This window comes from Blastomyces gilchristii, assembly GCF_000003855.2.
Source record: "Blastomyces gilchristii SLH14081 genomic scaffold supercont1.19, whole genome shotgun sequence".
Classification (NCBI taxonomy): Eukaryota; Fungi; Ascomycota; class Eurotiomycetes; order Onygenales; family Ajellomycetaceae; genus Blastomyces; species Blastomyces gilchristii.
The window spans coordinates 754419-770892 of NW_003101664.1; the positions used below are offsets into that span (position 1 = coordinate 754419).

The 16474-nt window shown below is 43.9% G+C and overlaps 5 protein-coding genes across 5 annotated transcripts; 3 read left to right on the forward strand and 2 right to left on the reverse strand.

The window, feature by feature from the left end:
• Window positions 1–2192: 2192 nt before the first annotated feature.
• Window positions 2193–7366, forward strand: BDBG_07509 (importin beta-1 subunit). Its single transcript, XM_002622061.2, has 9 exons — window positions 2193–2885; window positions 2964–3022; window positions 3192–3998; window positions 4077–4705; window positions 4773–4989; window positions 5055–5387; window positions 5453–5696; window positions 5770–5878; window positions 5952–7366. The coding sequence occupies exons 1-9, from the start codon at window positions 2846–2848 to the stop codon at window positions 6136–6138; spliced, it is 2625 nt and encodes an 874-aa protein (XP_002622107.1). The 5' UTR covers window positions 2193–2845; the 3' UTR covers window positions 6139–7366.
• A 421-nt stretch (window positions 7367–7787) lies between these two features.
• BDBG_07510 (40S ribosomal protein S22) lies at window positions 7788–9472 on the forward strand. Its single transcript, XM_002622062.2, has 4 exons — window positions 7788–7873; window positions 8241–8441; window positions 8783–8852; window positions 8917–9472. Exons 2-4 carry the CDS (start codon window positions 8309–8311, stop codon window positions 9104–9106), a joined length of 393 nt encoding a protein of 130 aa, XP_002622108.1. The 5' UTR covers window positions 7788–7873; window positions 8241–8308; the 3' UTR covers window positions 9107–9472.
• Window positions 9473–9501: 29 nt separating this feature from the next.
• On the forward strand, window positions 9502–15804 carry BDBG_07511 (phosphoglycerate mutase). Its single transcript, XM_002622063.2, has 8 exons — window positions 9502–9596; window positions 9671–9966; window positions 10073–10696; window positions 10764–11166; window positions 11256–13318; window positions 13591–13973; window positions 14050–14356; window positions 14477–15804. Exons 1-4 carry the CDS (start codon window positions 9561–9563, stop codon window positions 10846–10848), a joined length of 1041 nt encoding a protein of 346 aa, XP_002622109.1. The 5' UTR covers window positions 9502–9560; the 3' UTR covers window positions 10849–11166; window positions 11256–13318; window positions 13591–13973; window positions 14050–14356; window positions 14477–15804.
• On the reverse strand, window positions 11130–12855 carry BDBG_17625 (uncharacterized protein). The gene has a single exon (XM_031725306.1). It carries the CDS (start codon window positions 11991–11993, stop codon window positions 11439–11441), a length of 555 nt encoding a protein of 184 aa, XP_031580218.1. The 5' UTR covers window positions 11994–12855; the 3' UTR covers window positions 11130–11438.
• Window positions 13842–16087, reverse strand: BDBG_07512 (uncharacterized protein). The gene is made up of 3 exons (XM_002622064.2): window positions 15445–16087; window positions 15177–15313; window positions 13842–15066 (listed from the first exon to the last, which is right to left on the reverse strand). Exons 1-3 carry the CDS (start codon window positions 15574–15576, stop codon window positions 14685–14687), a joined length of 651 nt encoding a protein of 216 aa, XP_002622110.1. The 5' UTR covers window positions 15577–16087; the 3' UTR covers window positions 13842–14684.
• Between the last annotated feature and the right edge of the window lie 387 nt (window positions 16088–16474).

Sequence of the window (16474 nt, forward strand, 5' to 3'; positions counted from 1 at the left end):
TATAAGTAAGTAGTCTTTATCCAGATTTCTCCATCTCTTTTTCTAATATGATAATACAGCTCAGAAGTTCTCTATTCAGCTTTATAAAGTTTCTTAACTTATTCTCTAAATAGATCTTGAGAACAGATCAGTGAAATCTCTTATAATTATTCTTTAGATAATTCAGTCAGTTCTTGACTTCAGTATAGTAGAGATCTGTTATTATATAGATAATAGCTTCTTCATCTTTTATATCACATAGTTAGACTTGTAAGTCAATTTCAAATACAAACTTATAAAAGCTTTTATAGATTGTGATTCAGTGAGTAATCTTAAGCAGTTATAGCTTAAGAAAGTTTTTTTTCAGTTTACAGATATCTCTGAAGATTATATCTAGAGACTCAGTTCAAAAGTGTTTACAGATAGTAAGCATTTCTTATAGAAAAATAGCTTGATTTTATAAAAGATACTTAAGAATGTTCTTTACTAAGATTGATTTATTTATAAGTTTAAATAATTTCTCTATCACAGATATAGAGAATGATATTCTGTAAGTAATTAATAAGTTCTCTGAGACTTCTTTTATAGAGATTATTCATAATTCAGATAACTGCTTCTAAGTGTCTGTAGTAGAGTTCACAGAGATTGAAATATACAAGTTTCTAGTTCTTTCAGTTATAATAGACAGTTGCTGACTAACAGAGCTTGAAATGTAAGAATAAGTGCTCACAGATAATTATTCAGGTACTTGCAGCTTGATATAATATATACTGTTAACTACTAAAAGTATTCACAGTAGAAAGATAAAATATAGAGATTAAATATATAATAGCATTCAAGCTGAGTTATAAATAGTATTTATAAACTTCAGTCTATATAGTTGTGTGTAGTCAAGAGCTGCTAACTCTATTAGTTACATAAGAGATAGAAATAGAGGTAAAGAATCTGTAAGAAGCAGAATTTCTTACATATTCTGATTCTAGTCTTAGACACAGTCACACAGTCAGTTTAATAATAACAGAGTAATTACTGTAATAAACAGTGAAAAGATTATCTGTATTATACATTATATTAATATTAAATATTATCATATCTGTGATACTGCAGCTGCAGGTATTATTAAAATTATATAAATAAATATCACTGATATAACTGCAGACACTCTAATAAAAGCTCTAATAGTTAAAGTTTATAAAGATACTCTGATTAATATAGAGATTTAAACATTTACAGTTAGAAAAGCTCTGAAGATATCTTTATAAATACAGAGTTCTATTAGCCTGCTATCTCTATGATAGTTTATTCATTTATTTTACTATTTCTTTATTTTCTTATTCTTCAAAATTCTTGTTAGTTCTCTGTAAAATCTTTGACAGAAGACACTACTATTTTTATATATAATATTTATTCTCTAGTTATAGAACTGCTCTGCTGAGTTGTAAATATTTACTCAGTGAAGTGATAATTAAGAGAGATGTTAAATTTTCTCTATAGATTAACTACTTCTGTCTAAGTAAGATGTTCACTGATTACTTAATAAATATCTATTATATATAAAAAGTTATATAATAGATAGATCTTGATAATATAATTAACTACTATATTGTATCATCTTTATCAACTGATACTTTTATATTGAAAAATAAATTTTTATTTATTTTTACAGTTCTATCTCTTTTATTATTAATAATAATAAGCTGTAAAATTAATTTTATAATACTTTTTATTTTGAGTTTAACTCTGTAATATTTTTATACATAAAAACTTTATATATATTAAAATATTCTATATAAAATAAATATTAAAAGTTAATTAATAAATTATTTTTTTTTATTTTTATTTTTATACTATTTAATAAAAAAATAAGTTAATTTAAAAAATATATTAAAGAATTGAAAATTATCTGTAAAAATTATATTTCTCTTTTGAAAAGTCAGAACTAAGTCAGAGAGAGTCAGAGAGAGAAAGAAATCACATTTATAAATAAATTAAAAATAATAAATAAGAAAATTAAAGTAAGAATATATAGAGAGAAAATGCAAGATAGTGAATCTATATTAATAAATCAAATTGTATAGAATTTAGTATGAGAAATTATTAATTAATACTTCTCAACTAACAGCTTAGCTATTAGCCTATTACACTAATGGTATTGAACTAATTAATTGTGTGCCTCATGGCCAGATGAGAGACAGAGGTTAGACATTATTACTATTGTTTGTTTGGTGATGGTCAGTGCCAAGCCGCTGCTAATCGCAGTATACGTAGCCTTGGCCCACCCGCCAGCCGAATCTGGCTGGAGTTCATCACTAAAAACGATACGCACCCCGCTGACTCAGGCTCACTTCTTTCCTTTCTGACTGGTGAAGAGCCGCATTCGCTCTGTCCGTGTCCTCCACACTGTCGTCTGCGCCTGCAAACAACCTTCTGCTTCAACCTCACCTCACCTCACCTCCTTACACCCCACCCTCTACATTCCGGAGAGGAAGATATACAAGGCTACTTAGGAAAAGTTCCTCCTTCCATTGCTGTTTCTGGGCTGAAAAGCTCATTAGCTTCTTATCCACTCACTTTGGCTCTTTTACCGCATATTTATTTTTTCCTCACTACCTTTTCCTTGGGCGGGGCAGACAATTCTAGGTTACCATAACAAACAACCCCCAAAAAAAGTCTTGTCGGCGAGCAGCGCACATTATCCGCAATTTCTTACCCTTCTATTTTCAATACCTTGTGTACATCTCGCTGTCGTGCTCAATTCCGCTTCTCCGCAGACATTTCCCTGCCCCTTGTTTGCTCCCTCGCAACCAACAACCCCCTTCTTCTGTGACGAAACACGCGACTACGGGGAATATATTTGTATCAAATCATGGATGTCAATCAGGTGTTGGCGGGCACCCTGTCGACGGGTATGTGTCACGCTTCAAGCTTGTTTACTTGAGTGGAAGACCCACTAACTTGTTCCCTGTTTGTGTGATTCTATACAGATGCTGCAACGCGTCAAAGTGCCGAGCAACAACTGCTACATGCTGCTGAAGTTGACTTTGTATGTTTCCCCCTGTTTTTGCACATTTCTGTCTTAATTAAACGAAAAGCTTTCATTGGACTTGTACATGAGCTGCCACAGCTAGTTTGCCATTTTTAGCGCCGTTCGTGTCAGAATTTTAACTCCATGTTTACTTACACTATTCTCAACTATCGTCTCTCTCCTATAGGCTACCTACCTCACGACGCTCGCAGGCGAACTTGCTAACGAGGCCGCTTCCCCTACCGTTCGAATTGCGGCCGGTATTGCGCTAAAAAATTCCTTCACGTTCAGAGAGCTTGACCGATTGCGAGAGGTCCAGGGAAAATGGGTGCATCAGCTTAGCCCTGAGGTCAAAAAGACCGTTAAGGAACTCGCGTTGGAGACTTTAAAAAGCAACGATGCCAGAGCTGGCCAGTCCGCAGCACAGCTTATTGCAGTTATTGCTGCTATTGAGCTCCCGCGCAACGAATGGCCCGAGTTAATGGATACTCTTGTGAAGAATGTCAACTCTGGTTCAGATCACATGAAGCAGGCATCTCTGACAACCATTGGGTTTATCTGCGAATCGGACGAGCCAGAGCTTCGCGATAGCCTAAGTGCGCATTCAAATGCCATCCTCACAGCCGTCGTCCAGGGTGCACGACGGGAAGAAACTAACACTGAGGTTCGAAACGCTGCGCTTACGGCATTGGGTGATGCGATGGAATTTGTACGGTCGAACTTTGAGAATGACGGCGAGCGAAATTATATTATGCAGGTTGTCTGCGAGGCCACACAAGCTGAAGATACGCGGATACAGAGCGGGGCCTTTGGCTGCTTGAATAGAATCATGGGTCTATACTATGAGAAAATGCGCTTCTATATGGAAAAGGCGCTCTTTGGGCTTACCATTCTTGGTATGAAGAATGAGGAGGAGGATGTTGCGAAGCTCGCTATTGAGTTCTGGTGTACTGTTTGCGAGGAGGAAATTGCAATTGAAGACGATAACGCAGTCGTGAGTTTTTATTTCTTTGTCCCACTGCGCAAAAATGGGCTTTAGTTTGTATAGCGGCTTCCTAACTTTCATATGCAGGCACAAGCAGAGGGATCTACCGAAATCCGCCCATTTTTCAGCTTTGCTCGTGTTGCTTGTAGGGAGGTTGTTCCTGTCCTGCTACACTTGATGACGAAGCAAGATGAGGACGCTGCTGATGACGACTATGACACCTCACGCGCCGCCTACCAAGCGCTGCAACTCTATGCCCAGTGCGTTGCAGCTGAGGTGATCCCACCTGTCCTCACATTTGTGGAAGAAAACCTAAGAAGTGAGGATTGGCACCGCCGGGATGCCGCTGTCTCTGCGTTCGGTGCCATCATGGACGGCCCTGATGTCCAAACGCTCGATCCATTGATCAAGCAAGCGCTCCCAGTTTTAATCGGAATGATGGACGATAAAGTAATTCACGTTAAGGACTCTGCTGCCTATGCGCTTGGGCGAATCTGTGATTATTGCTCTGAATCTATTGACCCAGAAGCTCACCTGCAACCGCTTATATCATGTTTGTTCAATGGCTTGGCTAGCAGCCCAAAGATCGCGGGCTCTTGCTGCTGGGCTTTGATGAACCTTGCGGAACGATTTGCTGGGGAGGCCGGTGCTCAGACCAACCCTCTATCGAAACATTTCCAGGATAGTGTTACTTCGCTTCTTAGTGTTACGGAGAGGTAAGTTTTCAACTTGATTTTTTGGGCTATCTTATCTCGGCCAATCTTCGCTAACTTCTAATCCTAGGCATGATACCGATAATCAGCTTCGAACTGCTGCGTACGAGGTTTTGAACTCGTTCGTGACTAATGCTGCTAATGACAGCCTTCCTATCGTTGCCAACCTTTCTGACGTTATCCTTCAACGACTCGAACAAACCGTTCCAATGCAACAGCAGGTTGTCAGCGTTGAAGATCGTATTACGCTTGAAGAAATGCAAACGAGCTTGACAAGTGTGCTATTAGTAAGTCTATTGTTTGTCCGCATCCATATGTTCTTTATTATTAGGTCCTAATAGGTCAACTCAAGGCTATCGTACAACGGCTGGAAGGCGAGATCAAGCCTCAGGCTGACCGGATCATGCACGTTCTATTACAAATTCTGTCCACTGTACCTCCAAAGTCGAGTGTTCCAGATACAGTTTTCGCCACAGTTGGCTCGATAGCCAGCGCGTTGGAGGCGGATTTCATCAAGTATATGGATTCGTTTATTCCGTTCCTTTATAACGCGCTGGGTAACCAGGAGGAGGCTGGTCTGTGTGCCATGGCAATCGGACTAGTTAGTGATATCACTCGATCATTGGGCGAAAAGGCTCAGCCCTACTGTGATACGTTCATGAATCACTTACTTAATAACCTGAGGGTAGGAAGTTGATTCCTTTGCACTTGTCTATATAAAGCTTGCAAGTTACTGACTCTTTTCTTTAGAGTACCACCCTCAGCAATCAACTAAAACCGTCCATCCTTGAGACGTTCGGAGACATCGCTCAGGCTATCGGGACTCATTTCGATACATACTTGGTCGTTGTCGCTGGTGTGCTGCAACAGGCATCAGGTGTCACCGCTAGTCCTGATGTGTCATTCGATATGCTTGATTATATTATATCCCTTCGGGAAGGTATTATGGATGCGTGGGGCGGCATTCTCCTTGCGTACAAAGGCACACAAAATGGTAGGTACTCGTTAACTTACCTTGGGGTGAAAACTGTGTAGTTTTCCTGAGAACTAACTTTTGCAATCTGCAGTTAACGGATTGCAACCATACGTTGAGTCGATTTTCCAACTTCTAAATGTTATTGCTCAAGATACCAATCGGAGCGAGGGTTTACTGAGAGCTAGTATGGGTCTTATCGGGTTAGTTTTCTAGACACGATGTTGGCTTTGACTACGTGCTGGTAGATATATATCGCTAACAAACCTTTCTCAGTGATCTTGCCGATACGTTCCCAAACGGCGAATTCGCGGCGTTCTTCCGCAACGATTTTGTCTCCAACTTGATTCGGGAAACACGAACGAACCGAGAATTTGGGCCTCGCACCATTGAAACAGCACGATGGGCTCGTGAACAGGTCAAACGCCAAATAAGCCTTGCGACGGCACAGGCTATGTCATAAACGCAATCGAAAAAAAGTGACATGTTTTTATTTGTGCGAATTCCCCAGCCGTTTCACGAACATTGGCTCTGTCCAAATAATACCCCATGATCGTCGGTTCCATCCCAACGCAGCAACCCGACAAGACATGGGAAGCGACGTCCCTGACTGGAGCACATTCACGGAAAGGGATAATGAAAAATGAATGAACAACAGACCGCTCTTGTGCGAGTTTTCCCAGCTCATGGGACCGATTGGATAGTAAACGAAATGATTTTTTTTTAAGAAAAAGAAGCAGGAATCTGTTTTCTCTTTTTTAAGCCCCCGTTCTCCCTTCTCCTCGTTGACATTCGCGTCCTCCACAACAGTTTTCAACGATTCGGCACACTTTAACCCCTGCCCCTACACACTGCACACGTTCCGATATCACCATGCCCCGGCCCAACCTCTTGTCAAAACAAGCTTCAAGCCCCCTTCGAACCATATTTCCCTTCCCGGTATTCCCCCAAGCACTAATCATGTATCCCTCCCAGCTAATTCACCAACAAAATTCATCAACCTGGCCCCTCGTTCCACCACGCCCTACCCAACGATCAGGTGCTGTCGATGCTTGTTTTCAGAAAGTATTCCCGTATAACCCCCCATACGCCCGTATACGCATACACAAATCAACACAGAATAAATCCCCATCTCCAGACCCCCTTTTTCTCCTCCCCCCCCCCTCTCCCCGGCTACGACCCGGCCTGCCTTCCTATGGTATTTTCCTCGTTCACGTCCCTACCTACAATTTTTTATACATTTTATTTACTCATTACACTAGAATTCATGTATGCCCCAAAAATCATGTACCCGTTGTTATTTTTAAATTCTCTTTTTTCTTCTTTTTTTGCCCCATGCAAGCCATTCATCGTATCACAACACCAGCGCATTCGTCGTTTCTTTAGTTCCTTTCCCTTTCATTTCCATTTTCAAAACTAGTTAATAAATGAATGGGTGGCTTTTGAATCTAAGAATACTTATCACATATTATTATGCGATACCCATTTCTTCGCTTTTTACAGTCATTAGTAGATAGAAGCATGCGGTCTAGTTCGTGCAGCTGCAATTCTAGATTTTTGTTGAGACGACAATGAGGAAATAGTAGATCTTGCTGGGAATGTAAACGAGTAGTTATTTGGATTTTTTGTTCCTTTTTCTTTTCTTTGCTTTTCTTTGTCTTTTTTTTTTTTTTCTTTTTTTTTTTTTTTTTGTTCGGTGCGAGGAGGTTGCAGCCTTGCGGGGTGTCGAACGTTGCCCTCCCAATGTTATACCTAAGCTCAATGAATCGTTGATAAATTTTTGCGGTGTCTGCTCAATTATTATTGAATGGCTATTTCACAAAGCAAAATGCACCTCATCGAATTTCCAAGAGATACTTTTACTCCTTGGGCAGGTATAGGTGTCTGAGGAGGGTACCTCCTACCCAAACGACGACTCTAGCCTCAATGAATTCGATTAGACGTGCTTACATTTCTATCTTTACCTCTACCGGCTCAATATATAGCATCGGGACAGTTCTGGGGGTTCCGGAATCTCAATTTGGATTTAATATCACGTGATATAACTAGGGCAACGACACGGAAAACCCTAAGCCCTAAGCGGACCTCACTAGCGGCTCCAACGCAAACATTGTCAAATTCAGCAACTTCGACGCGGTCGACTTTTTCACTCTCAGCACTCCGTTCTCCAGCACCCACCGTCAACACCATCTATCGAGGTATGTGACTCTTCTAGCCACCCTGTAATTTCTTTATGCTTGTTTCAGTCGCCCTTTAGCTAGTCTGGGTAAAGCAATCACCATGGACTTTGCGCTCGAAGACCTGATTCCGGTTTTTAAGCCCTAGTCGCAGGGTGATACGCTTTGTCCCTAACGGCACGGGCTTAAGAACCCCTTTCTCTGGCTGCTCTCAAATCGAGATTAGGTGGAAAGAGGGGCACTCTTTGCGCTCGAAAAGACTGCTGAAGGCTAACTTTGTTTTGGTTGCGATGTACGATGGAATTATTTCCCGGCTCTCCCCTGGTCAGGGGGAACGGGAAATGGTTTCGTAGTACACCATCATTTTCCCGTTATGGATATCACATAGATACCTCATTTCCAAATTCCTCCCTCGATCTGAGAATCTCCGTGCCAAGCACATTATAAACCGTCAAGATGGTTAAGACTAGTGTCCTCAACGATGCGCTGAACGCCATCAACAACGCTGAGAAGGCCGGCATGCGCCAGGTCCTCATCAGACCTAGCTCCAAGGTCATTGTTAAGTTTCTGACTGTTATGCAGAAGCATGGTGAGTTTTGCTTTCCTTTTTTCTTATGCTTTTGATTCGTCTTGGAATTTTTCTCTTCCTGTTCCTTTCCTTTCTTTCCTTGTCCATAATTGTCCTGTGATGTTGCACAGAATGAAGGCTTCATCTTGTCTCCAAGACATAAGATATGCGAAGCCGAAATATTCGGGTTGATAACTAGGCGGCGCTCTCGATCATTAAAACCACTCTACGACGTCGGCCCTTTAAATGCCCGATAGATTATTTTTTTGGCGTTGATCTTACAAGTTTCCTGTCTTATTTTTTACTGTGGTTGGCAACATTTAATTCATCGCCACATTACTTACATTCTATTTCTCTTACAGGCTACATTGGCGAGTTTGAGGAGGTCGATGACCACCGCTCTGGCAAGATCGTCATCCAGCTCAATGGACGGTATGTTTCCCTGATTTAGATTATAATTCCTGTCTTTCCCCACTGACGTCTTCTGCGTCAATAGTCTCAACAAGACCGGTGTTATCTCCCCCCGCTACAACGTCCAGCTCCGTGACCTCGAGAAGTGGGTTGTCAGACTCCTTCCATCCCGTCAGTTCGGTTACATTGTCCTGACCACCTCTGCTGGTATCATGGACCACGAGGAGGCCAGACGCAAGCACGTTGCTGGCAAGATCATCGGATTCTTCTATTAGATCAAGCCATCTAGCCATGAATAAAAGTTTCTTATGATATTTTTAGCAGGTCCTTAGGTTCGGAGCGAATAGTGAATTTCTTTACTACTGGCTAATACTTGTACTACTTCCCTGCGGGGTATCTGCTATACTTGCAATGAGAACCGCGTCATCCATCCTACTACTTTGGGTTGTATTGTGTAGATAGCCTGTCCTTCATATCGTATTTGACAATCGAAGACTCTTGGCCTCTCTACGTAGTAGTTTCTGCTCTGCTGGTCATTGGTCGCGGTAACTGTGAGACCCAGAACCACCGCCAATGAGCCGAGGTGTTTGGTTCACCGCCTATATAGCCGGTTATTCTGCCGGGCATTATATCAACAGAACATAAATCTCATTTCTATTTTCCTTACTCATTTGCATAGATAGCGGTGTATTCTTTCTTTTTATAGAATTCCCCACTCTACCCGTTCTAATGCCCCTCGACAGGATATACTTGACCCGACATGGGGTATATTTGCAGTCTCCTCTGTGCCCGATGATCCAGTCTATTAAGCTGAAGCTAATATATGATATCATTTACAGCACCGTCTAAACTGGACTATAGACCTAAGCACGGGGACTTACCACTCAATGTACCCTACTCCCACCGGAATACCCGTCGACCCAATCCTGACAGGACCCGGGGTGCGCCAATCGCACGAACTGGCCGCGCACATCAATAGCGATGAATTCTTCCCAAGACCATGTAGAGTCTACAGCAGCCCGTTCTACAGATGTCTGCAAACTATCCAGCCCACCGTGGAGGTGTTGAAGGCCCGTCAGGAACTCGAGCAGAAACCATATGTGGATTTAAACGTGAGGGTTGAGAATGGACTAGGGTGAGTTCCCTCACCCCTACATATACATTTTAACAAAGCTAGAGGAATGAAACTCCAGCAGGATACAATGTAAAATACTGACATACCTTGCTTTCTGCCTGCACAGGGAATGGTTTGGTTCCTCATCCTCATTCGCACACCCAGCTCCCGCATCGCCAGAAGTTCTCCAAACCCACTTTCCCACCCTCCTCACCTCCTCATCCTCCTCAGATATAGAAGCCAACTCCACCTCACCCCATGCAAACTACAAACCACACATCTACCCTTCCCCCAACGGCGAGAATATCGCAGGACTCCACGACCGCATCGCGACAACCCTGGAAGCGATAATCGCACAAGTCGATGCGGAACTCGAAGCTTACGAGCGTGAGAACCCGTCTGAGGCGAAGCAGAGTCATGCTATTTTGATATGCACGCATGCCGCGCCGTTAATTGCGATGGGGCGCGCGCTTACGGGGGATATGCCGGAGGATACGTGCGTCGAGGACTTCAGACCGTTTACAGCGAGTTTGTCGACGTTTGTGAGGAGGTCGGGTCGTGGGGGTGGGGACGGAGATGGGAATCGGGATCGGGATCGGGATCGGGATAGGTATGGGGAAGGGTCAGATGTCAAAATGATTTCGGGGAAGAAGGTGCCGCGGTGGCAGGGTGGGGTGGGAGTAGGGGGTGGTTGGGATTGCGTAGGGAATGGGGAGTGTGGGTTTTTAAGCGGTGGGAAGGAGAGGGGATGGTATGTTTTTGAGCTCCTGTTTTTCTTCTATTATTTTCTAGATTTGTTTTACTAACGAGGCTATTAGGCACTTTAACGGGGAGGAGGATTTCGACACGACCCCGGCTGCAGCAGTTGTGACGGAGGCTGAGTGTTCGCCTGCGAAGTTATGAGGGTTTTGTTCACCCTTTTCTTATTCATGATGTACATGTACTGTACATACATCCTTGCGTCTGGGATATACCCACAAGGTTCAGTGATTAGGAAAGAATTGATTCCGAAATTGGAATACCGATATAACGCTTCTCGCCGCGATATATACGATCAATATATGATGATACACAACGTCTGGATAGACCTAGGCAAACTATAGAGGAATGTTTCAAGGAGGCATTGTTTTTCACCCCCTTGACTTTATTTTGTTTTAATATTTTTAATTTTCATATCCGTTTTTCACAATAGTATATTTCTGACCGCTGGCTATATTGAAGGTATGCACTGTACAATGAGGAAACATTGCTATTTGGGGGCATTTTTATTGTCACATTAACATTAATACTCTCGCTGACCAGGTGCTTAGATGATCTCTATGTAATGTTCGCTCAAACAACACCGACAAGACAAATAGAGGCATACAAAAATCAATGAAACAGAACAATCGATTCGGAGAAAGAAATCCAAACCAAACGAGAACAGAATACACAAGAAAGAGAAAAGCACAGTCATTCCCTGTCGTCACTTATAGATTAAGCGAATATGCCGCTTAGCAGGAGTACTCCAAATACCAGCCATTAGTAGCATCCTGCTTCATCTTCACAACCCCATCATGTTCCAGAGAAGAACGCAAGGTCAGCACTTCCTTGCAATCCATCGAAGTGACTCTGTGCGACTGGGCGCCCTTGACCTGCGGCCAGTTGGTGAAATCGGCAGCGCCAACGCTCTCCGCCCCAGCGGGTTCTACCGGGTAGATCTTGGCTAATCCAGAATCCTGAACGATGAATTTTCTTTTTTCGCCTTGGTCCCACTTGAGGTTGCACGTCTTGGCACCCTTGGGGACGTGGAAGGTCATTTCCTGATCCTGTTTCTTGTCGCCGGATTTGCTGAGGATGATGTTATGTCCGATCTTCTCGCTGCGTTGGCCATTGAGGATGGCGCGCATCTCGGGAATGCGTAGGACTCCGCTCTCGCCGGGTTTGCAGGCGTTTCGGGCAATTGGGCATTCTGAGGAGACGGGATAAGAATTTCTGGTTGGGGAGGCGGAGACGGACTGCATGCTCAAAGCGGCCAGGAAAAATGTGGTTGCTTGGAGGAAATGCATGTTGGCGGTTGTGGATTTGCGTGGAAGAGGAGGATAGTATCAAGAGGGTTATTGTTTCAAATAAACGATTCTTGCTGGTTTAGAATTGGAGCGATTGGTTTGGTTTATAGATTTCAGGCAAAGTTATCTGTTATTGGAGGAGTGATGATGAGATGAAAGGGGAAAACAACCATTCTCGAGGCCGGAGGAGGAGGCATATTTATACAAAATTTCGCTCCTTTCTGTGCTCGAAGCTCAACTCAGCTAACATCAGTCCCCCACACTGCTGGTTGGCTCGACAGCTGCGCTCATTGACATGGCAAGCCTAGCCTCTAAAGAGGAGTGGGAGTGGCTTAGGCGCATCCTCCCACGGTGGTGAACCCACAAGCTGAGATCGCGCTTGTTACTACTGGCCCCAGCGATATATAGCCGCATACAAACGTGTGTAAATATAGCCACGGCACAAACTTTCCATTCCTCCCAGCCTTAAAAGAAGCTGGGCGGTGACGAAGGAGCATTCCTTAGCTTCTTACCAAGCCCACAGCAAACGTTAGTCATCGCTAATGGGTAACTAGATAGCTCTGGCTGTTCGGCTGGAATTGTTTGCCCACAGGCCTGGTGTAGCTGCAACATGGCATGGCTCCAAATGCGACGACGATCTCTTTATCCCACTCTTCTGCAATCTTCTTGTTGTAACTATCCGATCCTGCCGATGCAATAATAAGCAGATCTTCTATTATTAGAACCAGGCACAGGACATCCCCGCCATCACTGGCCCATTTGCTCCCTCTTCCCGCTCCATCTCGGTATCAATAATAATCCCATAAGGAACCGTCGCGGCATCAGAATGCGGGTGAAAGTTCCGCGCGATTGTCAAACAAAAATGGCAACGGCTCAAGGGTGGCAGCCAGTGACGGCACGGTTTATTAACGCCGCATTAGAGGGCTCTATATCAAAAATATCAATTTTATTCAGATATTCAACTTGAGAGTACAACCATGCCAAGGCATTCTGCAATTACAAATTAAAATTATGTTCAGCTTCCCTTCAATCCACGCTTGGATGACACTAACCGTCTGGCGTCCTAAATTGAAAAGGAACAGGCAGAGCTTCTATCTAGGCCGTCACAGGCTCTATGGAAGCACAAACCATTTGCTACTCCATAGTTGTCACAAATTAACCTCATGGATCTATTTTCGCCCGAAGCGTGATGAGATACATCGATCGATTCACTGCACCTAGTTGGCTACCAGATGGCAGTTTGGAATTGCTCGCTCTCTATTGTGCTTTTTAACGTCCAGCCAGTTTACTTTGTACTAACTCGGTAGTTACTCAAGCTTTGTAAGGTAAGGTAAGCTACATTCATTATTCAGTGCATAGAAATGGTGATCGCTCTGATGTTTCCTCCAATTTCTAGCCTTGCGTGGAGGAACGCCAAAATGGTCAGCGCTGTTTATCTCCTCATTTCCCATGCTCTGTGCCAACGATGTTAATTCAAATACTACCTGTTGTTTTATTTATTTATTTTTTTCTTTTCTTTTCTTTACTGCAGTCGCTGGGCACTGCTCTGCCACCCGTGGCTTTGCGCTGTTAAGCTGATCACAGCCATCAATACTAGGCTGGGCTATGGAAGAAACCCATGTCCATTGAACTGGAAAAGTCACCTGCTGGTGAACGGAGTACGACTGCTGAGCCTTTCTCTACTCTCCTTCTCGCATTTGGTTTCCTGATGACACCATTTTCATCACATTCACTCTGATGGCCTTTCGTCTATATTCGGTCAATTTGTGGCATAGCCTTGCCACTATGAACACGGAATCAGGGACATAAGGTCTACTCGAAGCCCGCAACACCTATAGCATTTTTACATCCAGCTTAAAGTTGAGTTGATATTTGATCTAGTTTCTATTTTGCCTCCACTATAATTCTAACTTCCAAAATTCCGAGGGGATTTGTCAAACTACCTGTTAAACCGACAAGCATATCAGATACCTTCAGCTGGTACCTACCCCCCACCACAGGACTGATCCTTTTGGTGCAGTCGTTTATTGACCTATACTACCTAACCGGAGAGTAGACCGGTTCGAAATCCTTTCGATTACTCTCCGCTCCTAATATATCCGTCGTGGTGAATATTTAAGCACGTTCTTGAGGGTCAACAGTATGGGCGCTGTTGGCATTTGAACCCAACAGCACTCCTACGATGGGCGATATTCTATATGACTGCAGCCATCAGTCCTTCCGCAGTCACCCAGAACACACTGCCCCATGCCACGCTACCCCCTTCACTTTCCATGGGCTTCTCGCCCATCATTCGCTAGCTCCTGTCGCCTGGCATTGTTCACATTGATCCGAGCCTTCTGGACTTCTAAATTTATTATTAGGTAGGCAACAAAAACATGGTTACTTCAAGCTAGATCATTACGCACCTGCCCGAAGCGATATGCTAGGGAAATATTGCGGGGGAATGTGAGAGAGTCTCGTGGCTAACCTTAGAATATTAGGATACATACCCATGGATATTCTTGACTTTGCTGATTAAATATAGATCAACCCAATATTTCATTGTGAAGTTATCCATTATATTATATAGCCACAAATATCTGCACTGTATACATGAAAGAGGACATGCGACGGACCTTTACCATACATAAATCAGGCCGCTAGGGTATATGTACACCAACTGCCACTTCCCATTATGCGAACTTCCGCTCACACAACAAGAGCTGCAACCGCCATGGCCACACCACCAATAGCGCCCCAGTTGGCAGCAGCAGTGGCTAGAGGCATTGCCAAACCGGTGCTGCTGTCAGTGGTGGGAGCATTGGTCCCAGTCGGTGGAGCCTCTGTACCACTTCCAGTCGGCGTAACGCTCGCACCGCTAGAGGGAGCCGGAGCCGCCGTAGCTCCTTCCAGCTTCTCCAGGCCGGCTGTAATTGTGACTTTCCAGGGCGTGATAAATCCAGAGGTGGGGATTTGGGTAGATTCTGCGTACGAGGTGGAGAAGCCTTTGCCTGTTTCAGACACCATCAACACTTTCGTGCAGTCGGCCGAGGGACCTTGGATGGTGCATTCGAGATAGTGGCTCGCGGGGCTGGCGCGGGAGTTTTTTGTGAGCTTATGTGATTTTCGATTTCTCTCTATCCTCGTTGCGAGGGATGCAGGATTGGGAAGGAAGTGAGAGGACGACTCTAGAGAACTTACCCATCTTCGCCATACCCTTGGAAGCCCATTGCTACCTTGTTTGGGGGTGATGTAGTGTAACTCACGCCAGGCACGCCGCATTCGGTGTCGTCAGTCCCTGGGGCACATTCAAGGGCATATACCGTTGCGGTGGGGTCCTGAAGAGAGATCAGCCTTGCTTTAGCATTTCTTTTTGGTTATTTTTCTTCTTTTTTTCTTCTCTTTTTCCCCCATTCAACACTAGGGTCTATCATTCCTCTTTACCACATTTTCAGTATATTCGTCTTACCGCTTTGACCACAGAAGCCACTATCGGCTGTGGGTCGACTGGCCCAGGAAAGGCCAGTTCTGTCACAATGCTCTTCTCAGCGCGGCTCAGGCCAAGAAGGCCGAGGGACACCAGGACCAAGGAGATCTGCATTTTTGGGGAGTAGAGGCTTATCGAGGTATCAAAATATCGGCAGAGGGTCCGGGTGGCTGGCGTATCGAAAGCAAAATATATAAAAAAAAAGAGCGACGACGAAGTTGGTTCTAACGAGAGTATTTGTGCTTCTGAGTTGAGATATTACACATTTCTCGGGCCGGTGGGCGAAAGAATATATATATCTCAGGACAAATTTCAAGGCTTTTTAAACCCCTGTTGTTTGAATGGGAGCCTCATGTTAATAACGCTAGAGGCAATGGAGCTTAGGATCGCACTTGGATATTTAGCTCATCGTCTGGGGGAATCGAGGCTGGCCGATGCTATTTGCTAGAGAGATTTTGACGAACCCTTTAGCCAGAGTAAGACTAGGCTCATTTTAAGTGCAAGAGATTCTCTCCTCTAGGCACAACTACGAAGCGTCACCAAGTCGTGTTGACTGGCTGCTGTTCTTGACATTCTGCCCAATGAACTTCGGGGTTCACGAGTTTCGGGTGTTTCGAAGCAAAAGGGTAGGGAAAAACTAGTAGTTCATGTTCGGGTTCGGATAAAGTTTTTGGAACCTTCACAAGGATTTTTATGCTTAAAATCTTATTTCATTGAAGGCATCTGATTGGTTCCTTGACATGTCGGCTTTCCCCTTTTGCACATTATTTGTTCGGATCGTGAACTTTTGACTTCGTCGAGATACAAAGTTGCAATTTGATAGGCCACTCGCGAATATTCTCTTGCTGCCCCCTCCCAGCCACCCACCTACAAAACAATGCATCTTCTACGGCCATACTTGGTACTTCGCTAGTCCAAGATCACTAGCCATTTCCCCCGAGCGTCGCTAGCATTATTCTAGATATCTGGTATGATTGGAAAATGCCAGCTTGGGCTCCACAAATACTGCAAG

Excerpts from the sequence above, each read along its gene's own strand:
- BDBG_07509 (XM_002622061.2), top strand. The coding sequence starts at position 2,846 with ATGGATGTCAATCAGGTGTTGGCGGGCACCCTGTCGACGG. Across the intron at positions 3,999-4,076 it reads TTGAAGACGATAACGCAGTC|GCACAAGCAGAGGGATCTAC; the intron begins GTGAGTTTTTAT and ends TTTCATATGCAG. Across the intron at positions 5,697-5,769 it reads GTACAAAGGCACACAAAATG|TTAACGGATTGCAACCATAC; the intron begins GTAGGTACTCGT and ends TGCAATCTGCAG.
- BDBG_07510 (XM_002622062.2), top strand. The coding sequence starts at position 8,309 with ATGGTTAAGACTAGTGTCCTCAACGATGCGCTGAACGCCATCAACAAC. Across the intron at positions 8,442-8,782 it reads GACTGTTATGCAGAAGCATG|GCTACATTGGCGAGTTTGAG; the intron begins GTGAGTTTTGCT and ends TTTCTCTTACAG. Across the intron at positions 8,853-8,916 it reads GTCATCCAGCTCAATGGACG|TCTCAACAAGACCGGTGTTA; the intron begins GTATGTTTCCCT and ends CTGCGTCAATAG.
- BDBG_07511 (XM_002622063.2), top strand. The coding sequence starts at position 9,561 with ATGCCCCTCGACAGGATATACTTGACCCGACATGGG. Across the intron at positions 9,597-9,670 it reads TATACTTGACCCGACATGGG|CACCGTCTAAACTGGACTAT; the intron begins GTATATTTGCAG and ends TATCATTTACAG. Across the intron at positions 9,967-10,072 it reads AGGGTTGAGAATGGACTAGG|GGAATGGTTTGGTTCCTCAT; the intron begins GTGAGTTCCCTC and ends CTGCCTGCACAG.
- BDBG_17625 (XM_031725306.1), bottom strand. The coding sequence starts at position 11,993 with ATGCATTTCCTCCAAGCAACCACATTTTTCCTGGCCGCTTTGAGCATG.
- BDBG_07512 (XM_002622064.2), bottom strand. The coding sequence starts at position 15,576 with ATGCAGATCTCCTTGGTCCTGGTGTCCCTCGGCCTTCTTGGCCTGAGC. Across the intron at positions 15,314-15,444 it reads TGGCTTCTGTGGTCAAAGCG|GACCCCACCGCAACGGTATA; the intron begins GTAAGACGAATA and ends ATCTCTCTTCAG. Across the intron at positions 15,067-15,176 it reads CAAGGGTATGGCGAAGATGG|CCCCGCGAGCCACTATCTCG; the intron begins GTAAGTTCTCTA and ends CTCCCGCGCCAG.